The 25519-nt window shown below is 38.1% G+C and overlaps 1 protein-coding gene and 1 long non-coding RNA gene across 2 annotated transcripts in view; one reads left to right on the top strand and one right to left on the bottom strand.

Annotated features, from left to right (window-relative positions):
* SPMIP4 (sperm microtubule inner protein 4) overlaps positions 1–23734 on the top strand; it is a 45501-nt gene extending 21767 nt beyond the window's left edge. Inside the window, 5 exon segments of the mRNA XM_082398714.1 lie at positions 2235–2416; positions 4740–4828; positions 11475–11649; positions 11935–12026; positions 14788–23734. Coding sequence (XP_082254840.1) covers positions 2235–2416; positions 4740–4828; positions 11475–11649; positions 11935–12026; positions 14788–15591 — 1342 coding nt within the window. The 3' untranslated portion in view covers positions 15592–23734.
* The window catches only part of LOC309631805, a 61001-nt gene that overhangs the window by 29504 nt on the left and 5978 nt on the right, over positions 1–25519 (bottom strand). Inside the window, exon 2 of the long non-coding RNA XR_014246564.1 lies at positions 23730–23841. This is a non-coding gene — a long non-coding RNA (uncharacterized lncRNA). The remainder of the gene's footprint in view (positions 1–23729; positions 23842–25519) is intronic.

Here is a 25519-nt window from a genome sequence, read left to right as displayed (position 1 = left end):
TAGAACAAATGAAAATCATTGTGTAGCATATAAAATGAAGTACAGCCAGTATTGCTTCAATGAAAGAGCAGTCACTACACCAGTGTTTTCTTGACTCCCGGGGACATCAGTCAGTTGGAATTCAGGAATGCCCTGATTCTGTGTTCTCCTGTCATCACAGAATTGACAACCTTATATTCAATACCTTGTACCAAGCTGTCTAGTACTTGATGTGGCACTTTTTAAGCAAAGTAAATAAACTGGGAAAGTGTTTAGTGACTAGTGGTAAAATAATGCTATACCCAATTCAAAAATGTGTTCAAGTGACAAGAGCAAGAAAACCGAATCACTTTACACAAAAACAAAAAGAGCTGACTGGCCTCAGAAATGACTTTTGCCTGGAGTCCAGGCTTTTTCTCTTACAAATCAATCTTAACTTCTTGTGGCGTCTGTAAGAGACCAGGAACTTGCTAAGAATCTTGAACTGCGAGGTATTTCAGAGAGCCCACCAAGATGCTAAGGCTGCTAAATTCAGTACCGATTTGCATCAGCGTCATGAGAACACATGGCCAAACCAACCAAAAATGACTGGGATTGAAAAATATCATATGATGGAAAAGCAATGAGACATTTAAAAATATGTTTCTTATAGAAATTATTCTCATTATTTCATAGTCACACCATCCATAGTGACTTGTAGAAGCTATTATATAAACTCTGCCAATACTTAGATGGGTAATAGTGAAAGAAAAATTTCTGTAACAAGACCCTAACATGAACATTTACGGCATAACCTGTACATTTATTTTGGCCTGGTAAATACAGACATTACACAGCTTTCCCATAGCTTCTGTGGGCTCTTATTGTGAGCACTAGGAATGCAGTTCATCTTTGAAACCCTTTCTCTAGCTCTTCTCCTTTAAGAGCCCGGAGCACCTGTACTCCTGGTGTGTGTTTCCTGTTCACTGCTTGCATGTGCTCTGTTGGAAGTCTGAATTCTCTCTGGTTGTATTTGCTGGGGGAAAAAAAACACACAGAAATTTACTGTCTCACAGTTCTGGAGGCTAGAAATTCAAGATGAAGGTTTCAGCCAAGTTGGTTCGTTCTGAGAGCTGTGAGACACCCTGTTTCATGCCTCTCCCCTGACCTCTAGCAGTTTGCTGGTAATCTTGGGTGTTCCTTGGCTCACAGATGCATCACCCTGATCTACCTTCATCTTCACATGGCATTCTCCCTGTGTGCATGTCTGTGTCCAAATTTCTCTTTCTTATAAGGATACCAGTCATATTGGATTAGGGGTTCACCTTATTCCAGTATGACCTCATACTAACTAATTACATCTGCAATCACCCTCTTTCCACATAAGGTCACATTTTGAGGTACTGTATGTTACAACTTCAACATATACATTTTTTTGGTGGAGGGACATAATTCACCCACTAACACTGGTCTTGGATTTTTTACTTTATTTTCTAATTATATATAACATTTCTCTATTCCATGGACTTCCTAATCTTGATTCTCTTCTAACTTAGACAGCTCTCACACAGTTTTTTTTTAAACCTCTCCTAGTTCTTTTTAAGAACTCTGCTAGTTCTTCAAATGATAGGAAAATTGTATCCCCATGGCCTTTTTAAATCGTTGGGGTTTTTTTCCTTTCAGTATATGAGCTATTTTTGGCTTTTTGACTTCTAAACAGTACTTACTGTGTACACTGTGTACATAAACAGGTGGCATATTTTGTTGACTGAGTGCTTAAAGAAACAGATGGCCTGGTTGAAAGTTTAGTCCAAGATGGTAAGGGATCATTTTGCACACTGAAATTGAATGCCTAACAGGATTCCATAAAATAAAGTACCGGGATCCTCTAAAAACAAGGGGCAGGAATGGAAAGCAACTAGAAATTCTTCCTGTAATGTTCCAAAAACTACAAAATTCATACATCTTCCACTTCATATTTTTATATCAGTTGCAAAAGTTATGCAATGATAAAGAATTCAGTATGATTTATTTTAAAAATAAAACTTATTTTTTATTTATCTAGAAAAATTAAGAAAATTTCATATGTTTTATGGTATATATTCCACCAGAATGCTAATTCCATGAGTATAGGGACTTTGACTCACTGTCATATCTCAGGGATTAGAACAATACCTGCCACAAAGAAAGGGTCCCAATAAATATTTGATGATTAAGTTGTTTCAATTGTACTTCTTTGTATTCTGTTTTGTTTTGTTGGCTCAACTAAATCTCAGAGAAATCTGCTGCCCGTACCCGCCTGAACACCTCTACCACACACATAGCTCTAGCGGAGCCACGTTCCCGATGTCTCCATCACCTGAGAGTCTCTACACTGGCGTTAAAGCCCAAAGCCAACAGCCACTTCCTCCCACTGTGCCAGCAAGGCCTTATGGTGCAGCAGTTTTGAAGACAAGAGGTAAAATGTGATTTGAAATCAGAACAGCATTAATTCTTTTTATATTTGGAGTTTATTCAATAATAAAATTAAAGAAAGGACCCCGTCACAGACCAATGAAATCAGATTCTCTGCAGATGCCCTTTTCTTCTTTAGACAGAGCTTCCCATGATAGAACCAGAAACCAAATGTTGTAGAATTAGTTGTTTTTATTCTACTTGTATTTTCAATTCTTATTTCCTTACCATTCTCTCTATGGTTTAGCTTTTAAAAATTCCATCCTAGCTCAAGTGATCAGCACAAAGGTCAATGTTTGGTTCAGAGCATCAGAGTCTAGACATGGGTGTAGCTGTTGTGATAAAACTGAAAAGATCATCATTGAAATAAGACTCAGGAAGTAATGAGAACAATTTGATCAATTCCTCTTAACACCTTGGAGTGTCTTTTCGTGGATGCGAACCTTGGGGTCTTCCCAGGTATGTTTCATTAGAGAGGATGGTAAGCTCATACACTAGCCATCAATTCCATCGCACACTAGACACCTCAAAACAGAGAAGAAACCAATGGAGAAAGACAAGACACTAGAGGGAAGATAACTGAAGGTGACAGAAGAGGTACATGGTAGACAGAGATAAATATTTGTTGAATGAATTTAGGCTGTGAGGCAGGTTAGACACAAGAACTGTGCTATATAATGCAGCTCCTCTGTACATGAATATTTGAACCCAAATATAGAAACACAGTAATGCCATCATCAATATCAACATAAGCATCCTATTAGGAGGCAATAACTTTTGAGAGATACTATGGTGGAGTGTTTAAGAGCATGGACTAGGGAGTCCAACTGCATGGGTAGCATTCTGGCTCTGCCACTTACTCACCATGGACCATGGGAAAGTTCCTTAACTTCTCCGCCTCTACTTCCCAATCTGTAAAATGGGAATATTTGTACCTACTTCACAGATAACAGAGATTAAGTGTTAGCAGCTACTATTTTTATTATATACTCTGTTACCATATAATGATTCTGTATGTGTGCAGCATGCTGAACCTTTCCATTGATAAAAGGTAGTGAAAGCTGTATCAAATATATGTATATATAGATACATACATATATAGGTATGACACTAAATGATACATACATATATATACATGTATGTATATATGTATAGGATGTATACAAGATAGGATATCTAAGCAGTTGAAATTTTTATGATCTTATTAGGTAAATCATCAAAGTAAACTAATATTTTTCAAGCCCTAAATTAGATAATTTCTGAAATTACATGAAGTGCATACAGTTAGGAAGAAATCACAGAAATGTGTGTTGAGTTTATAAAAACACTTTTCAGTGCAGTTGTAGACCAGGGACTGAAGAAGTAAGTTACCACCTTAATCTTCTGTTTCAGGCAACTACCTGTCCTTGACCAGTTAGTCACCTTCAGGGGATTTTAAAAAGATGAGTATATTCTAATAAGCCTTATAAAGGAGCTTTCCAGGAACTAGTACAACATTGAGTTTTCTACTCTTCCACTTCTTTTAACTCTTTATTAGAAATAAGTAGCATACAGGTTAACAGTGCAGGCTGTAGAATCAGATTGCCTGAGTTTGAATTATTCCACTTATTAGTTGTGTGACCTTGGGAAAATTGCTTATTTTCTTTGTGCCTCAGTTTCCTCATTTGTTAAGTGGAAATAATGTACCTTCCTCATAGTAATGTTACAAAAAATGCATGTGATGATATATATAAAGCACTTACTACAATACTGGCTCATAGTAAATGTTCAATAAATGCCAACCTTTGTTCTTATTACATATGGGGATGGGTGTTCAGAGCATACTTTAATGTGGAACTTATCATAGCACCAGAGGAAGCCAGGCTGTGTTTGGTAAAGTTTATCCAACTACCACCAATACCTAAAAAGCTGTATTCTTTAAATGTTCTTTTTCAATACCTTTTTGGTAAGCAAGTACTAACTCTGTATCTTGATATTTAAACAGAGAAAACCCCAAACAGGTAGTAGTATAGAAATATATTTGCTGAGCCTTCAGAGACCAGAAAGAGGATCTAGGAACATTTATAACTTACCTAAGAATTCCTTTCATTAACAAGAAAGGTGCAGTACTGGTGCCCCCTAGGTCTGCTGAAGGCACTGGGGTTAGAGACTCATTCTCACTCTGTGTGGCCCACACGCTGCTCATTAAGGGCAAGAATTCAAACAAAGCTATAACTTTATAGCTAAAGTGTGTACCCAAATTCCTCTCTACCTCCTATTGTCTTGTTTTTATTTACTGCACTCATAAATCCCATTAATTAGAAGACTGCTTTTCCGGAAAATTTCAGGTAATCCTTACAGATACGAACTGCTTGATTTTCCCATGGATTCAAAGAAGAAAGCCTTGGCTTGGCCAGGTCAGGGTGTATATTATGACGTAAGTATCTTTTAAAATGTGTGTTTAAAATGTAAAGTAAAATGTTTTTACTTTATATGTTTATAAAAATCCAAAAGATAGATTGCTTTTATTTTCTATCCGGATGGAAAATTTGAGATTTTTGACCATGAATCACATTTTTTTGTTTTCTTAGCTGATTTCATATACTTTTGGCTTTATGTTACATTTCCATAGGTACAAAAAGTTCCCTCCAAAGGAAGGTAGGGGAGGACTGTAGATCACTCACTGTTTCCCCCAACTCTATTCTTATGATTCATAATATATCTAACTCCAAATATGAACAGAGTAAATGGGAAGTTTACAGAAAGATCTGCAGTTTACTGTCCCAACTATTACATTTGTGCAGAATCAAAAATAAAACAATAGCCACCATTTAGTAAGAAATTGCTACACACTAACTCCTTTATATATAGTGTATCATTCAGTGCTTACAATACCCTCAAAAGGTTAATATCATCATTCCCATTTTATAGATGAGGCTTAGGGAGTTTGTGACTATCTCACAATCACAGAACTCAGGCTCATGAGACTCTAGTCTCTGTTCTTAACCTCTGTACCATGAATCTACATAGTAAAAGGAGAACATTTTTAAATCATGAAGGAAAATATCTATACATTTGAAAATAATAGTAGCTGACATTCACTGGCCAGTTAGTTTGTGAGAGGCAGTGCCAAGTGTTTTCCATATATTATTTCCTTGCATCTAACAATCTATGAGGTAGGCAAGAAATAATGATGGAAGGCTGGAAACACTTGAATTTTTCTTGGAAAGACCACTGTGGCAAGTCACAGTATGGTGGTAATTTCAATGTCACTCAGTCATCTATGAAGTAAGCAATTTCCTGTTTGTTTTTTATAAAGTTATATGTCAAGAAAAATCCTTTAAAAATCATCTATTCGACTGGATCTCTTTCATTCTTTCAAGCAAAATCTATATCCAAGCAACCCAGAAATAAGAGAAGTTATTCTTCCAATTCCCCTCATTTCTACCTGATTATTAGAATGCTGCTGTCCTCATGTCACCCCCCTTGGCAATTCTGATTAGCTCCCCTTTACCTAAGTGTGAATCCCAGTGCTTTTACTGGGCTACGAAAAACCTTCGGTTCTGGCCTTCCTTCCTCTCTTCCTTCCTACAGCCTGGCTCTGCTCGCTGGTCCCTGACCAGGTTCATGGCCACTTCCTGTTCCTAGAATGCTGTCTTCTCCGGCCCATCTGCCTATCTCAGACTTGCTCTTTCTTCAAGACTCAGCTCAACCCTCATTGTTTCTGTTGCACAGCAGAAAGTGAACCAAATTAGGAGGCCTGTGTTCTAGTTCCTGCTGTATCTGCCGTTTGTTCTCTAAGTGGTATTAGACATATTGTTTCTCTTCTCTGAGCTTTAATAAGATGTATCTGTATCATTTCAGTAAGATCTGTCCTACAAACTTCACAGGATAAGAGGATCATAGGAAAGATAGGAAAGCACCCTGGAAAACAGAGAGTGCTATCATTTATAAAGCATTGTTGCTCCAACAGAAGTGATTTCTCTCTTCTGCCTCTACAACACTTATAACCAGTAACTTTTCACGTGTATTTTATATCTCCTGACCTAAATTACAAGCTCTTTGAAAACAGAATATAATATGCATATTCCCCACAATACTTTGTATGTAAATATTTGACTGATTTATTTGACCCTTCTTCTAATGATTAATCCCACTTTTTTTTTTAATTAATTAATTTATTTATTTATTTATTTTTGGCTGTGTTGGGTCTTCGTTTCTGTGCGAGGGCTTTCTCTAGTTGTGGCAAGCGGGAGCCACTCTTCATCGCGGTGCGCGGGCCTCTCACTATCGTGGCCTCTCCTGTTGCGGAGCACAGGCTCCAGACGCGCAGGCTCAGTAGTTGTGGCTCACGGGCCTAGTTGCTCCGCGGCATGTGGGATCTTCCCAGACCAGGGCTCGAACCCGTGTCCCCTGCATTAGCAGGCAGATTCTCAACCACTGCGCCACCAGGGAAGCCCTCCCACTTTTTTAATCTATTCTAACTGATCTTAATTTTCAAACTTTCAGTCATTCCTCTGGCTCATCCTTAATCCTAATCAAGTTTTGTACTTCCCTGGAAAAAGAAATAAAAATAAAATTGATACTGAGCTGGAAGGGAGTACCTATTAACTCATCATGGCTCTAAAACTTATCAGCTGTATAACCCTGGCTAATATACTTAACCCTTCCATACCTCAGTTTCCTCACAGATAAAACAGGAATAATAATAAAATCTACTGATAGGGCTGTCTTGAAAATGAAATGCATGTAAAAGCACTCAGTACCATATTAGCACATAGTAGGCACATACTAAATGATAGCAGCTCTAAGTATTTTTATTCTAATGATTGTAACACTTTGTTGACCTATGACATTAAGAAATGGGTAGTCTTGGAAAAGAGAATATTCTAAATAAAAGGGTTTAACCTTTTAAAAATTAAGGGCTGGGGCTTCATTTTGACAGAGTATTTTAAATGTCATTTTGCCCTCATCCTTTTACATTACATGTATGTGAAGCCTGTGCTTCTCGTTGGCCTGGCCCAGTTTTCCCCACCAGTCATCACTGATCACTGCGCTCACCAGTCTAACCTGCGCCTCTCCTGCTACCACTCTCTTCCCCTGGCCATCTCTTCCCATTGGCCATTTCCAGCCATTACGAAGCCAATCAGAACATTCCTTTTCCTTTTATAATTGGCAAACAAAGAGGTGATAATATTTGACTCTTCTGTGCTGTTTTTGGTCATTACTTGCTCAAGTGGCCAAAGACTCCCGTCCTCTCTATTTCTCAAGAAATTAAGCATCTGGTCTTAGTTTTGCAATATGAAAATATTCTTTAGGATGAAATCTACCTTGTAATCATTTTTTGAGTAAGATGAGATATAATCTCAGAGGGCAAGTGCCATAAATCTCCCTAATCTTGGACTATTTGAAATATTTTAACCATTTTCTAAGTCTAATTGAGTCTACTACCAATTTTCCTTAACTCTAAGTATTTGGAAAGATCTTTGGCTTCCCTTGGAAAGAGCATTCACTTGTGTCACCCTTACAAAGGAGTGTGGTTTTCCTTCTTGAACCAGCTGCCATCTTCCAATCTAAAGTGTCTTTCCTCCTCATAGAGATACATTCCTCACTCCTAGGACGATTCCGTCTCTCCACAATAGCGCCCATAATCCACACTCATCCTCAAATACCGATAATGAATTGGGCAAGCACACAGGCACCTCCTTTAGGAACATGTCATCTTATCAAATAACTGGTTGCCCACAGTACACCTCTCCATCGCCACCCTCCCACCTGCTCGTCCCCAACAACAACCAGCGTATCCGGAAGAGGAAACAAATGAGCACACTCTTCCCTGCCATGCATGCTCCCTATCCACTGTCTTACTGCCTTTGCTTTTCCTCCATTCTGTCCCAGGCAGCCTTCCTCCCACTGTACATCCTCTAATGCCTTTAACTCTCTCTCTTCCAAAGTCCTAACTAGATACCAAAGAAACATATCTCTGCCAGTCTCTTATTTGCTCTCCCTCCTCTACTCATTTCATATGCAAATGACAAAGTTCCTAATCATGACTTCTTAATGTGAAAATGGTGCTGATACAATACAATTAAGTGAAATATGATCCAATAAAGATTCAATAAGTGTCCCCAATGCTAACGTCTCTCCAAAGGGCAAAGTGGTCTCCACAATAAACCTTTTCTTGCTCCCCATTAAACCTTATTAAGCCCCATCACTCAAGACTAAAACAAAACCCTACATTTAATTTTTTGTTTTATTTAACACGTTATAGCTGTATTAATTTATGTTATTTTATGGCAATTTATGAAGTTTTGGTGCCTAGCCCAGGGCCCTCAAAAGCTTGCACATAGTTTTGCATGTATTAGGTGTTCAGTAAATGTTTATTAAATAATTTATGAGTTACACAGATTTTATGGGCTATGCTAGGAATGTAACAACCATTTATATAGCACTACTCCTCTGAGAATGTATTCAAAATTCAAAACAACTAACATCACTCCTTTGTAGACTAGAATGTCTGCTGAGATACTAACATCTCAAGAATCGGAATTCCTTCCTGCTTTGTACTTACCTTGCATATCAGATACTAACCTTACCCTGTGAATAGTATATTTAACCAATGAATACCTATTGAGTGGATGATCACCAGCAGCCCCTCTTCTCACTGTCCTCTCAGTATAACATTACCTTAACATACTGAAAATTGACCAGCTCTCCACTCTCAAATATTTCCTGGCTCTTCCCAAGACACCTTAGGCTACGATAAAATTTCACATTCCCTATTTTCTTCCTCTGTGCCTTTGACTGCGTATCAGTAGATCACCACTGTTAGTTAGATCAGATTAAGACACAAAATTAATCCAGCCCCTCAGAACAATATTTGAAAAAAGTCCTTTTTATTTCTAAGTAAGCTGGCTTTGCAAATCATGATAAAGATAAGGAAAATAAAGAGGGCTTTCTTTACCCCTGAGTAAGCAGGCCACATATTTATGAAGGGTTTATAGAGGTGGTTATTTAATACTTTTTGAGACAGTTCTTTACCAAGTGCCTTTTATCATGACTACTCTATGTATGTAAAATGGGGTTCCCTCCAACCTCACAGGGTTGCTATAAGCAGCAGCCTCCTTAGGCCCAGGAACTTAAGAAGGCCCCATGCTGTATAAGTCACAGCTCTGGGCTTCCTCTGTGCCCTCCCTATTGGGCAGGAAGTTTATGGGGACAAGAGGATATGTCCATATGGAGCCCATGCTCCCCAGTCTCCTGCCCCGGACTGATGTTGGACTGCAGATTCCCTGACAAATGGCTTTGAACCCAGTTTCAGGGCCTTCACGGGATCTCTTCCTCAGGTCCATTCTCGTTGACAATGCTGCCAAGCTAGTATATACCTCCAGGCCAAACGGGTGGCCAAGAGACGGCTGTTTGCTGGAAGCAGAGGTAATAGGTATATGGAGCTTGAACTTGAGGGGTAGGGTACCCTCATGTACAAGGCACCTCATAGTTTGGGATGGAACTGGGGGTAGGAAGAAAGCAGTAAGGGGTGCTGAGGCCAGGGGCCAGTGGTTGGCTCTTCCTTTTTCTTTTTTTTGGCTGCGTTGGGTCTTCGTTGCTTGCACGCGGGCTTTCTCTAGTTGCAGCAAGCGGGGGCTACTCTTTGTTGCAGTGCGCAGGCTTCTCATTGCAGTGGCTTCTCTTGTTGCGGAGCATGGGCTCTAGGCACGCGGGCTTCAGTAGTTGTGGCACACGGGCTTAGTTGTTCCATGGCATGTGGGATCTTCCTGGACCAGGGCTCAAACCCGTGTCCCCTGCATTGGCAGGCGGATTCTTAACCACTGCACCACCAGGGAAGCCCGTGGTTGGCTCTTTCTGAACCACCATGTCCCAGTGCAGAACTCAGGATAGTCTAAGAAGACTAAATTTGAACCTGGTCTTCCAGGTTGTTATGAAGGTATTTTGTCAAGGTAGGAGAATGAAACATATTTACTTAACAGTTTATCTGCTTGATTTATAAATTGAACTATTTAGACTAATGGAATATGGGCTCTCATTGTACTAAAGCCCCAGGACCTGCAAATGTTAAGGGTAGGCCTGACTGTGAGGACAACAAGTTCAGAAGGTTCAAGAAATATTCATTCCATACTTTCTACCACCATCCATACCTCTGCTCTTACTGTTCCTTTGGCCTCCCCATTTCTGCATGCCATTCAAGGCCTACTTTCTGTGGTATAACCTAACATGGCCTCTTCTCTCCTTGCACCCTCTGTGCTCCCAGCTCCACTTCCCTGTTCAGTTGGAATCAATCTCTCCCTCCTCTGATCTTCCAGATTATTTTGTCTTAACCTCTCTTATAGCAAAGAGTTACTTTTCATCTTACAGTCATTTGCGTTCACACCTCATCGCCTCTTCTAGCCAATACACTCCTAGATGGCAAGATTTGTTTCTGATCCATCCTTGTTTCTGCCACTACCTTACACATGTAGGTGGTCAGTAAATATTTACTGAGAATCATCAATCTGAGAAAAAGGGAATTTCTAAGAAACTAAAAAGAAAGACTACAATGAAACTCATTCATTCACTTTTATGCTCATACCTCCTTTTGAAAATACAAAACAAACTATTTGTAAAGCAGTTATGTCTACAGAATGAAATTTTTTATTTGAATTTGAGTGACTTAACCTTCGTCAGAAATCCATAAAAGATATCATATGGTGTCATTTCAGGCAGGGAAGGAGAAGTGGGAGGCACACAATTTTGGCTAAGCTGAGCCAAAGGAGTACCTCAGAGACCTTTATATCTCTAATAAAATTTCACTGGAGGTAGAGGATTTCCAGCGACATTTCTCCAAAGTATATTTTCAGACTCCCTGCTAAAGCAAAAGACTTTTAGAAAAGACCTCCTTTGATAAAATATTGTGTTTAACTCTAAATACGGTTACAGTTGCAGAATATTAGTAATTAATGAAGGAAAAAGTAGTATCTGACTTCAGCCTGAAATTTCCTTTGCCCTCTTTCCTGCTGAGACAGTGAATTAGCCCTCATTTTACTAGATGACATCAACAGCAATGATCTTTTATATTCATATTCTAGCTTCCTAAATGTGTTGAGAAAAACAAGCCAGTATTCTACCCAAAACCACCTAAAACCTTCGCTCCTAACACTTCTTTAAATTTGTGGGACCCTATTAACTCTCTAAAAGAAGCCAACATACAAAGAAATCTTGAGAGGTCCCACTGGATCACTTCGTACAATCATGATTTTACAGGTATGAGTTCACTTTAATATGAGTAAAAAGAACAAAATTGGAATTTTGACTAGAGCTGTTACAGCTTTTATCTTCTACTATTTCCCCCTGTTTCTTAATCTAAGTACTAATAGAAAGAAGGTGGGTGGTAAGTTCCTCGTAGCGGGTAATTGGGAGGTTAAGTTGGTTTTCATTTTATCGGTTCTAATTATAAAGGGGAACAGGTAAGTTTTTCTATAAAAGGTCTAAATTTAAGTACCATTCTTCACTTACTCTAACAAAATAATGTGTGATGTTTCCATTAAGGTCTGGGGCCCATGAATCCCCTTGAACTGGATGATTACCATGAAAAGGAGGTAGCAGAGTTAACTGGACAGATAGGATTTGACCCAGAGCCTGTAAGTAATTGCAGTCAACTCTCAGTTATTTAGGGGGAAAGTATCCAGGTATTGAGGTCCTTCTTGCTTTGCCCACTTCTTATTTGCTTCCTGAGTATTGGTGACCAAGCCAGCAAAGGGAAAATTTAACTCAATTCAGAAGTTAATTCTGAATTGATTCAAACTTCACTATTTTGAAGAACAAGCAAGGTTTCTTTTCTTCATCACAGTGCTGGTTTTGTTTTTTGTTTGTTTTGTTTTTTTACAGATTTTCTACTATGCTACTGTTGCTAAAATTTACAAAGGAATTGGTTTATGAAACTTTACCTAGTAATGTAATGTGATTCTTAATAAATTCTGTGAATCTTTGCATATTTTATATCTTGCACATTATCACTGCTTTTGAAGAGATAAAGGCTTCTTCCTGATATCCACAATAATTGAGTTGGCTGAATTACAATCAAAAGCCAATAAATTCTCTGCAAATATCAAGAGATTTCTTACTAGATTATGTGAAATGGCCTGAAAGAAATGATCAAGCCCTTTAGTGATAGAAGTTATAATCTCTTGGCTTAATTATGTAAATGAAAAAAATGACCTAATAGTATTTATGTTGTTTTATTTGGGACCTAAATATTATCCTCTAAAACTCAGTTTTTTAAACAAGATTAATATTTTCAAAGATGTAGATTGTGTAAAGATACCTAAAAAACAACTATAAGGTATTTCAATATGAACTCTTCTTAGACTGAACACATTTATTTTACGTTAGCTTCAGTATTTCCCAAGGCGATATAAATCGTTAACACCAAGGGTAGTTCCACAGACTGTGCTTTATCATTCACTAAAGGGTTTTTAATTTTCTTTATTTTTCACTTGCAACAAGCAGTCTCTAAGGCTAGAAAAGACTATACGTATGCTCTAACATTGTCAGGTGTGTTCAGCAACTGTCCAGATTTCCACAAATTTGATCCTGTAGAGTCCACCCCTCAGGAAGCAGCTTTGTCATTTTTACAAGGAAATACATGTACAGTTATACAAAGGATGCTTGTCAAGTATGTTATATGCAAAATTACCATGCAAGTAAATCAACACCTAAATTTTTATCAATAACAAGATAAAATATGCCTAAAATAGTTGCACGTTTAAAAGAAAGTTTCAGTGAATCTTGCTGGTTTCTAATTAAAACATAAATAATGGACCCTGGGAAGGCATGTTTTCATGGTAATAAATATGTGTATGAAATATTTTGTTGTAGTAGAATACAATAAAGGTACTAAAGACTGCTTCTTGCATACAGGGATACTATCAAAGTAGGATATGATATACTATATACTTTTTTGTTTGTGACAGATTTAACAATGCATTCCAAAGAGCTAGAATTCTTTTCTTTTTTTCAAAGTATCTACTCAAACCTGATTAGCTAAAAGATATAAAAAATTTGTTGATAACCGTATGGAAACTCCTCCAACTATGAACAGATTAGGTTCCAAAAGGATGTTCCTAAATCCATTTTATTTTCTAAGTCCAAACTAGAGTTATTATTTTCTCACCATTCTTATTTTTATTATCTTTGCTATCAATTCCATCACTGTCATACATCCATTCTTTTTTTTTCTTAAACATATTATAAAAATGTTCAAACATACAGAAAAGTCTAAATAATTTTACAGTTAAGACCTATATACCCATCATCTAGATTCTACCATTAGCATTTTATTATACTTATTTTATCACATACTTACCCATCTCTCTATCACGCCAAAGACCCATAAAAACACTTTATTTTTTCTGCCTTTCAGTGTAAATGACAGACACTCGTATACTTGAACCCTAAACATTCAGTATGCAAATCATTAATCAGAGTTCAGTTAGTCTTTTAAGGTGAAATATACATTCAATACAATTGTACAAATCTTAACATTCAATGAGTTTTGACAAATGCATACACTTTTGTAACCCGAACCCCTATCAATATATTGAACGTTACCATCATCCCAGAAAGTTCCCTCATGCCCCTTCCAAGTCAACTCTTCCCTCTTCCTCCTCCCCCCGCCCACAGACATATATCTATTAATAGCTCTTTAAATACACTCACTGCTTTTGCAGTTACCAGACATGATTGAGTTCAAAATATTTATAAAACATCTCAAAAAGAAGCCCAGATAGGACAAACCCCCCTCAGACCAGTGTTTCTCCAAGCATACATAACACATCACTGGCCTTAGCATCACCCAAGATGCTTGTTAAGAAAGCAGATTCCTGAGCCCTACTGCAGACCCTCTGAATCACAATCTCAGAGGACCAAGCTTGGGAATCCCATTTTCTGCCAGCTCCAAAGCTGATTCTGATTCAACCGAGGTTTAAGAACCCTTGCCTTGGCCTAATAAAGAAGGTTTTGGCTGAGATTTAAATAACTGCACGTAACTTTTAACATCATCTGTTGGTGATGGGCATAATCATCATAAAACATCATCTGGTTTATTCCAGTAGTTCTTTTATATCTTGGAAAGTTTGAAAGCAAAGAGTTCCTACGTGGAGGAATTTCTCTATAGCCAAGTAAAAATGTGCCCTTTCCTTATAAAAACATGTGTTTATTAGGATCCAAATTTCAATGTCTTTAAATAAACATCAAAGAACATTGCAATGTATGCTCGTACCCATCATATGTTTACTCAGACAGTGAAAATGGGTATGACTTTTGACCTGCCATTTGTGGCAGTATCCTGACTATGCCAGATCTATTAATTAATTGATTTTCTCTTTTATCCCGCCACCACAGCAAGAAAAATTCCATCCTGCCTTAAAGCCCACCAGACCCTTGGAAGGACGAATTGCCCGACTGATTCAGAACCGACGTCCTCTGGAGGCTATTGTCCAGCAAAGACCACCTTCCTGTCCAGATTGTACTCCTAGAGTTTTGTGTGCTTTTCATACCTTTGTATCCAGTTCTACAGAAATGATGGCTCTGAGTGATAACATACCTGCGGGTGTGACTCATAAAAACCAGGAAATTGAAGACAAGATTAAGGAAGAACAAAGCTTGCTATCTACCTATGCACTCCCATCTTGTTATCCAACAAAAGATCTGGCTAATACTTATGACATAAAACCATTTCCAAAAATCACAGATACTGAAAAGACAGAAGATTTGTACTGGAGACAGCTGTCATTAAAACCCCAACCTATACCTTACTGCAACCCAGACCATTACATTCCCTATGAACATTTAAATCAGTATAATGTTTGCCAAAACCCCGTTAGCCTTAGTAAGCCTAGCATTTTACAAAATAAACCAGACTCAGGAGCTTCCGATTTAGAACATTTTTTAAGTAAGCCAGAACGGTTGACCTTGAATATGGAAAATGGTGAAGAAACAAGACCTATTCTGTGTTGGATTCCTAGAGCTGGAGTGGCCAAGCCTCAGACCGACCTGCTGGAGCTTAAGAACACTTTGTCAAAAACTGGTGCACAAAAATGTTTCCATAAATCAATTCTAGAAGACTATAAAGACCTCAGGGATAAACAGCATTCAGGGAAGAAACACCAATTCTATGGCTATAATTCCTATTATTTCTATAATTGAGATATTCATCCTTCCCTTCAAAACCCAGCTTCTTGCAAGGAAAGAAAAAAATATAACAATTTCTTCCTCATTGCTGGATTCTGTTTTCTGGAGAAGCCATAATGAGCTTGTTAATGAGGTTTATGTTTTCAGGAACTTAAGATCTGGTCAGAAGAACCCAGAAAAGGTGATGTTCTGACTTCTTCAAAAGTTTAACCATTTGGCAATAAAATATTAGAACCAGAAAAATTTATAGTCTTTAATCTCATTTCAAATTATACACCAAGGAATTTTTCCAAAATCATGATAAACAATGTGTATGACAAAGTTTTACAAAAAATATTTGAAAAAAACTCAAATTCCCAATAATTGACAAATGTCTATACAAACTATAGTGCCTTAATAAAATAAATATATGAACACTGTCCCTATATGTAAATGTTTGTACAAAATAACATTAGGTACAAAGACAAAACCTAGTTAATTGAGGGACAGACTGCTCTACAAACTACATTACCTTAATAAAGTAAATGTGTGGGCCCTATTCCTTTATGTAAAAACATGTGGACAAAATAAGTTAGTAGAAAAGACGAAACCCAAAATGCTCTGCATGCACGCATTCTAAGTTGGATGTTTCTTTTCCTTTAACCTTCTGATAGAGAAACATAACCATTTCTTTTATGAAGAAAAAATGATTTCATTGTGAAGACGTAGCAATGGCTTTAATTAGTAACTGATGAACTCTGTGGCAAGAAAGGATGGTGTCTTAGTCTGTTTGGGCTGCTATGATGAAATACCATAAACCAGGTGGCTTATAAACAACAAACATTATTCTCACAGTTCTGGAGGTGGGTAAGTCCAGGTCATAGCACTGGCAGATTTGGTGTCTGGTGAGGGTCTACTTCCTCATTGACAGGTGTATTCTCACCACAACCTCACATGGTAGAAGGGGCAAGGGATCTCTCTGGGCCTCTTTTATAATGCCACTAATCCCATTCACGAGGGCTCGGCCTCTGTGAACTAATCACCTCCCAAAGACCCCTACCTCCTAATAATCTTGGGGGTTAGGATTTCAATATATAAATTAGGGGGGACACAAACATTCAGACCATAGCAGATGGTTTGATATCAATTATTCTAAAGCCAAATATCATGATTTTTTTTTTTTTAATTTTTGGCCACACTGCGCAGCATGCGGGATCTTAGTTCCCTGACCAGGGATGGAACCTGCACCCCCTGCAGTGGAAGCGTGGAGGCTTAACCACTGGACTGCCAGGGAAGTCCCTAAATATCATGATTTTTAGAAAGTGTCCACCAAGAGTTTAGTTAACCCCTAAATGTGAGTCAACTCATTTACTATGCCAAGAGGTACATTTTAGACACAGTTTACCATGGAAAGTTCATGAGGAATTTCTATCAGTGTTTTGTTGAGATTTTTTCTAAATTTTTGGTTTTGTTTCATGACCAACATGTCGTTAGGTTACACCCTCTTTACAACTATTCTGGGCTAAAATTATGGAATTTTTTCCAAATTTTATTCTACAGCACTAGTTATATTAGTTATATTAGGTATTGTGGGAAGTAAAAAGTTACATGATAAAATAACATTGGGGAAAACTGGGGGCAAGAAAGCCAATCACATGACTTAATCACAGGATTCTCCATAGCCTTTAACATGTAAACATATTTGCAAATGTCTAAAGTGAGGGGGATAGAGTGCACATGTTTCTCAAACTAATCTGATGCTTTTATCACAGAGCATATCATCAGACTAGACTCCCAAAGAAAAAACTTTGGAAGATGCAACTCTGCAGTATAGGAATTTGGAATTTTAACTGAACATTTTTCCCTGAATTGCACTGGGGCACAGGGTTGCAGCACTGCATTCTGACTACGGGTATTCACTCCATCCACCTCTATGCAGAAGAGATGCAACCTTCTCTTCAGACATCTGTCCTAGACATCCTCCTCAACTCTCATAAGAGGTTGTCAGCTCTCCTCCTAACTCTGCTGGTTGTTAAAGCTAATGGATCTGGCCTCATTTGGTGGCAGAGAATATCTACACTCCAAGTCTTGCTCATCATAAACTCAATTTTGAAAAATCTTTATGGAGGCTTCCAGATTAAGATAGATTGACTCCATGCGTCTAATTTCACTCACTCCAAAGAGCACATTAAAACTACAGGAAAGTTTTTTGGCTTTGTTTTTCGTTTGTTTGGTTTTTGTTGTTTGTTTTTACTGTATTTTGTTTTTGTTTTATCCAAAGCATAAACTAGCCAGGTCAGTTGGGGGAGCAGAGCTGGGACACTAGGAACATTTTAGAAAGGAGATGATGAAAGATAGATCCTTGCTGGCTAAAGACACTAGAACCCTATACTGGCAGTGGGCAAAACAGCCCGGTTTATACAGCAGAATCCTCAAAAGGCTCTGGAGCTCAGTATCAGGAGTGACCGTGTCTGGGAGTAAAGGCAGGGGGTAGGGCAGGGATAGAGGGTTGCTAAATTAAGGAAGATTGGGTGAAAGCTAAGACACAATTGATTCTTAGAATCTCTCCCTGCCCCACCCTACCCCACTCCCCAGTGCTAGACAAGTGCCCACCCTGATAGAAGTCTGGAGGGATTATTTTCCAAAGAAAGGTAAAAAAGAGTATTCCTGGTGTGGAGAACACCAGGCATAGCTGAGGACTGGATACTGTTCTGAAAACAGGGGAGTAATTATTTGTATCAGTCAGGGTCCCAGCAGGAAACAGACCCTCAAAGGATTTCACTGAGGGGAGTTTAGCAAAAGGACCCTTTACAAGATGTGGGCAGGGTTAAGGGAGACTCCAATGAGGTTCCCAGAACTAGCAATTGTAAGACCACTCCCATCCCTTCAGGAAAAGGGAAGGGCCCACTGTTACAGTGCCTCCCACTAGCCAAATACAACCAGAAGTCAGAGAGCAAGGGGACCCAGGTGATGCAGCCCTTAGATAACAATGTCCTAAGGCAAAGAAGGGGGAAATGGATCTAGAGAGGCAAAAAGAGGACAACCAGCACAGTGACTCCTGAGGGCAGAGAGGTGCAGCTCCCTTCCCCGACAGGCTACCAGAAAACTGACAGACATCAACTCTCCAGGAGAAAGAGTTCCCAGCTAAGGTTGAACAAGGCAATGCTCTCCCTTCTTGTCTCAGCTCTCATATTGTAAACATGTGTCCTTTTTGCAGTCTACTTCTTGCCACATTTTTTACCTTTTGTGCCCTTTGTTGGTGATTTTGCTGTGTAAAATGGCCCAAGATAGTGCATGTGCACTGTTCCTAAGTGCAGGAAGTCTGTGATGTACCTTACTGAGAAAATATGTCTGTGCTTCATTCAGGCTTGAGTTCTTAGACTTGACACAAAAAACATGATCGATAAAAGAAAAAACTGACAAATTGAACTTCATCAAAATTTAAAACTTCGGCTGGTGAAAGGATGAAAAGATATGCTATAGACTGGGAGAAAATATTTTGCAAGCCATATATATAACAAAGGACTAATATCTGCAATTTATAAAGAACTCTAAACATTCAACAGTAAAATAACAAACAATCCCGTTAGAAAATGGGCAAAAGACATAAAGAATCATTTCACCAAAGAGGATACAATGGCAAATAATCACAAGAGAAGACATTCAACATCATTCATTAACCATTAGAGAAATGCAAATTAAAACCACAATGAGATATCATGACACATCTATGAGAATGGCTAAAATAAATAGTGAAAACACCAAGGGCTGGTGAGGATATGGAGAAACTGAATCATTCAAACATTGCTAGCAAGTGCTGGAAAATAGTTTGCCAATTTCCTAAAAACTAAACATGCAACTTCCGTATGATCCATAAATTGTACTAACGGACATTTATCCCAAAGAAATGAAGACTATGTTCACACAAAAACCTGTACATGAATATTCATGGTAGCTTTATTTGTAATAGTCCCAATTGGAAACAACCCAGATATCATTTAATGGATGAATGGATAAACAAATTGTGGTATATCAATACAATGGAATATTATTTGGCCATGAAAAGGAATGAAGTTCTAATATATGCTACCACATGAAGGAACCTTGAAAACATTATACGAAGTGAAAGAAGCCACAAAAGACCACATACTACATGATTCCATTGATATAAAAATCCAGGATTTAGTAAGCTATAGAGACAGAAAATAGATTAATGGTTGCTTAGGGCTGGGGGATTGGGGTGATATGAATGGGGGGATAGAGGGGCAGAGGAGTAATAATTAAATATATGAGGTTTTCTACTTGATGTGATAAAAATGTTCTGAAATTGACTGTTGTGGTGATTACTCATATCTCTGACTATATTAAAAATCACTGAATTATATAATTTAAATTGTATGGAATGTGAATTACAGCTTAATAAATTATAAGGTTAAAAAATAAATTTGTGAAGGGATTACAAACTTCTTTGAAACACAATGAGGTATCTGTTAACTGAAGGGAGAATACTGAATTGAAATGGGTTCCCTGATTTTAAAGGGGATAATAGAATCCCTGGTTAGCAAAAGCCAAGCTTACCACTAACTTTCAGAGGCAAAATAGGAATGGCTACTGTAATAGGCAGCAGGATGGGAGGGTAATCAGAGCAGTTTGATACAGAAGGATGTTGGGCACTGGTCAATTGCTCTTGGGTTACTCAGGATTGAAACAGACAAGCAGCACAGTAAGGTCTATGTGCTGTGTGTAACAAAAAAACATTAAAAGTAAAAAGGATCCAACTTGAGTCACCAAAACAGAGTCATAATCCCTTGCCAAAACTCAGGTCAGAATTAGTTCACAATTCCTGAGCATGATTAATGAGGGTGAAACTGATTAATGAGGTGAGGAAAGACCCAGCAAATAACAAGTATCTATTCTAAATCTTCTACCTAAACTTTCACAAAGAAATCCAAGGGATAACTGTGCACTGCAAAAAAGGAAATACCTATTCATTTCAAGACTATTAAGCAATGGCTCTTACTAATCCCTTTAGACCCAGAAGACCACTGTGAGCCACAAGTCAGAGGAGGGAGGCCAAGTTTACTTCTTGATGGAGCTGATAAGAACCAAATTGTAATTATTTCCCCAGTTCTTGAGTGTGTCTTTGGAACAGATAAACTCAGCAACTGGCAGAATCCCTTCTTTGGCTCCCTAACCCATAAAGAAAGAAAAGGTCAGTGGAAGTATCATTGTAATAAGGAAGAACAAATCTGACTCCATATTGGATCTGTTTCTTTTACTTTAAGCTGTGAATTCTATTGCCATTGCTACAAGTTAATCACAAAAGGGATGTTGCCTATAAGCTTAAATTATACATGATGGCATACATCTGAGAATCCTGCCTCCCATGTAATGAGCGTTAAGCTAAAATTTTTTAGTGTAACAACAAATTGTTTTGCTCACAGGAAACATCCTGACCAGGCCTATCTGTGAATGGCTGCAGGCAGGAAGAAATTAACACATCCCCTCCGGAGTCTGACCAGAACCAGGACTTTAGCCCCTTCCCTTTTAGTATAAAAGAAGCCTGAATTCTAACTCAGGGAAGATGGTTCTTTGGGATACTAGTCCACCATCTTCTCTGTCTGCTGGCTTTCCGAATAAAGTCGCTATTTCTTGCCCCAGCGACTAGTCTCATGATTTATTGGCCTATCATGCAGTGAGCAGTATGAACTTGGACTCAGTAACATATTGAGCACCCACTCTCCCCAAAATAAAGTTAATGTCAAATCTTGCGGAAGGGGGTGAGGAAGGCACACTAGTATCAGTGCCACCATCCAAGACTTGAAAAATGCAGGGGTAATTATTCCTGTCACATCCCATTTAAATCACCTATGTGGCATATTCACAAGACAGATGGATTTAGGAGAATGAGAATATATTATTTTAAATTTAATAAGGCTATAATGCTAACTGAAGCTGCAGTTCCATATATATATATGTAAGTATACTCTTTTTCTGTCCTCCAAAAGAATTTATTAGTTACTGGGATTATTTCTTCCTTAAATGTTTGGTACAATTTACCACTGGGGCCATCTGGGCCTAGAGTTTTCCTTGTGGGAAGACTTTAAATTATGGATTCAATTTCTTTAATTTTAAAGAATTTTTTCTTTTCTGTTCTTTTTTAAAAATATTTATTTATTTGGTTGCACCAGGTCTTAGTTGCAGCAGGCGGGCTCCTTAGCTGTGGCTCGCTGGCTCCTCAGTTGCAGCATGTGGGCTCCTTAGTTGTGGTATGAGAACTCTTAGTTGCGGCATGCATGTGGAATCTAGTTCTCTGACCAGGGATCGAACCCAGGCCCCCTGCATTGGGAGCGTGGAGTCTTATCCACTGCACCACCAGCGAAGTCCCCTCTTTTATTTTTTTAAATAGTATTATTTGTTTGCTCTTTATTCCTATGTCAGTTTTGATAAATTCTACTTTTCAAGGAATTTTCATTTGATCTAAATCTTCAATAAAATAATGCTTATTTTTTTTCAGTGTTTACATGATTTGTCATTTTTCACATGAATTTTTAGTGCCTTTTTTCTTCATCTTTCTTACCAGACATTTATCTGTTATATTAGTCCATTCTTTTACTTTCAAACATTCTTATGCTTTAGATACACTTTTGTAAAGAACAAATATTTATTTTTGGAAAAAAAAATTTTTTGGAAATCGTTTGTCTTAAAACTATAGAATTAGACTTCCCTGGTGGCACAGTGGTTAAGAATCCACATTGCCGATGCAGGGGACACGGGTTCGATCCCTGGTCTGGGAAGATCCCACATGCAGCGAAGCAACTAAACCTGTGCGCCACAACTACCAAGCCTGCGCTCTGGAGCCCATGAGCCACAACTACTGAGCCCACGTGCCACAACTACTGAAGTCCGTGCACCTAGAGCCTGTGCTCCACAACAAGAGAAGCCACCACAATGAGAAGCCCGCGCACCGCAACAAAGAGTAGCCCCCACCCGACACAACTAGAGAAAGCCCGTGAGCATCAACAAAGACCCAATGCAGCCATGAATAAATAAATAAATTCTCAAAAGAAAAATAAAACTACAGAATTTAGGGAGTTCCCTGGTGGTCTAGTGGTTAGGATTTGGCGCTTTCAGTGCCATGGCCCGGGTTCAATCCCTGGTCAGGGAACTGAGATCCTGCAAGCCGTGTGGCCTGGCCAAGATTTTAAAAAACAAGCAAAACAAAACAAAACAACAACAACAAAAAACTACAGAATTAAGTTCATTTAATATAACAACTTATCTAATTGGGTTCTACTTTACCATCTTACAATATGGTGGGGGTTTTTTCCTGCCTGTTTAAGTTATTTTTCTCTTTTTCTTGTCTTTTTAAAAAAAATTAAGCACCATTTTATTTTTCCCATTACTTTGAAAATATACTATTTTAATATGATATATTACCTTATTAGTTTCCCTAGAAAATAGGGAATTCCCTGGCAGTCCAGTGGTTAGGACTCATCGCTCTCACTGCCAGGGGCCCAGGTTTGATCCCTGGTCAGGGAACTGAGATCCCACAAGCCGCATGGCCCAAAAAAAAATGAAAGAAAGAAAGAAAATATACCCTCTTCCTGGATAATGCAAGGATCTTAGAATATTTCAATTCTATTTACTTTTCTATTGACTTATATGCTATTGCTGTCATGTATATATTTCAACTACAAAGGACATTACTATTTGACCAGTGTTCATTTGGATTCAACCACATATTTACCTATTTTATTGCTCTTAAACACATTATTGACTGGAGACATATTAATACATTTTTAGAGAGTGACACAATTAACATCACCATGCGAAGTTGTTAGAGCTTAACATTTATCAAGGGTTCATTATACAACTTGTGACTGTCGTTATCATTCACATTTTGCCCCATTAGGTTTTTGTTCCAACCTTGTGTATATTATAAAATAAATTTTTCAAAAATGACACATCACAAAATTTTGAGTGGAGAAGTTTTCAGTGAATTTTATGCAGATACTTTCTCTGATTGTCTGAGCAACATATATACTAATGTCTCAGAAGATGATAGTTCTTCGGAATATAGTTCTGATTCCAACGATGTGAATATTAGGCCAAGAAAAAGACAAAAAACCTTAGTGACTGATTCTGATGTGGAAAGTGAAAATGAAACTCACGGTGCTAGAGAATGCTCCTTTGCTTCCACAGAAGAGTGGATTGAAGACAACATTTCACGAAAATTAGAAGACTTTACAGGTGTGTCAGGTGTAACTATTGAATGTAAATAACCTGCAAAGTGATAGTGAAATAACAGAATTAATTTTTGGCTGGCCAAAATAAAAATCGCTGGTCATGGGCATTAGTTTCTGCAAAAATCCCCTGGTCAATAATGAGTTAATCTCGGGACTTCCCTGGTGGCGCAGTGGTTAAGAATCCACCTGCCAATGCAGGGGACATGGGTTCGAGCCCTGGTCTGGGAAGATCCCACATGTTGCGGAGCAACTAAGCCCGTGCACCACAACTACTGAGCCTGCGCTCTAGAGCCCGCAAGCCACAACTATTGAGCCCGCATGCCACAACTACTGAAGCCCGCGCACTTAGGGCCTGTGCTCCGAAACAAGAGAAGCCACTGCAATGAGAAAGCTGTGCACCACAACGAAGAGTAGCCCCCGCTCACTGCACTAAAGAAAGCCCACGTGCAGCAATGAAGACCCAACACAGTCAATAAATAAATAAATAAATTTATAAAAATAAATAAATTTATAAAAATAAATAAATAAATAAAATGCCAATACGATCATGTATTAAAAAAAATGAGTTAATCTCTAACTTCGTCTCTGATCTCTCAATCTGGAATCATTCTCCTTTTGTCTAAAGAACACCTTTCAGAATTTCCTTCAGTGTGGATATGCTGGTTGCAAGCTCAGTTTTTGTTTGAAATGTCTTTATTTTTCTTTCATTCTTAAGAGATATGTTTGCCAGATAAAGAATTTAATTTGACAGTTATTTTCTTTCAGTACGTTGAAGCTATCCACGTTGAAGTTATTTTCTTTCAGATGTTGAAGCTGTCTTCTGGCTTCTATTGTTGCTGTAGAAAACTTAACTGTCTAAAAGGTCTTCGAATGTGTTTTTCTCATTTTGCTTTAAGTTATTATCTTTGTCTTTGGTGTTTTACGGATTTGGGAATCCCAGGGTTTCTTGAATCTCTGGACTTACATCCTTCAAATATTGCTTCTACCCCATTCTCTCTTCTCTCCTTCTGGGACCCCATGAAAAGTACATTATACATTATCACTGTATCCTCTTAAAATTTTTTCTTTTTTCTTTTTTTGTATTATATTTTTAATCTTGTATTCTCTTTTGTTTTTTATCAGTTCCAAAATTTCTATTTGATTCTTTTTCACACTTGTTATGTCATATTTTTTGAAAATATACTTCCCAGTTCCCTTCTAAAATTTTCAGGCCTGGCTTTTATCTCTAGAACATAATAAACAAATGTTTTATAGTCTGTCTGATAATTCCAAAATCTGGAGTCCCTATGATCTCTTCCTTGCTTCTGCTGGCTCTCACTCATATTGTGTATCTAGTTATCTTTCTTTCTTTGCTGAGCACTTTATTTTAAAACTTTATTGTAGAAATAAGTTGAGATCTAGTCTGATTTTATCTTCTTCCAGAGAGAATTTTCATTTGGTTCTGCCAGGTGGCTGAAGGCAACAGAATCCCTTATTCCAAATTCAAAATTTTAGGTTTCCCTTGGCCAACCAGAAAAGAAGTCAGGCTACAGACCTCGTAAGAACTGTTTTCCTTCCAGTTCACCCTCACACCCAGGGTGTAGCCCTTTGAAATGCTGACCTAATGCAAGAGTTGTTTACCAGGTACCAGGTTCCACAACCTCTGCAAGAGCTGAATTGGTATTATAGAGATATAGGTAGATTTCTAGATAAATAAGCATGTGGTTATATCACCC

The sequence above is a fragment of the Balaenoptera borealis genome (assembly GCF_965194805.1).
Source record: "Balaenoptera borealis genome assembly, chromosome: 7".
Taxonomy (NCBI): domain Eukaryota; kingdom Metazoa; phylum Chordata; class Mammalia; order Artiodactyla; family Balaenopteridae; genus Balaenoptera; species Balaenoptera borealis.
This window is presented reverse-complemented; position numbering and strand designations above follow the sequence as displayed.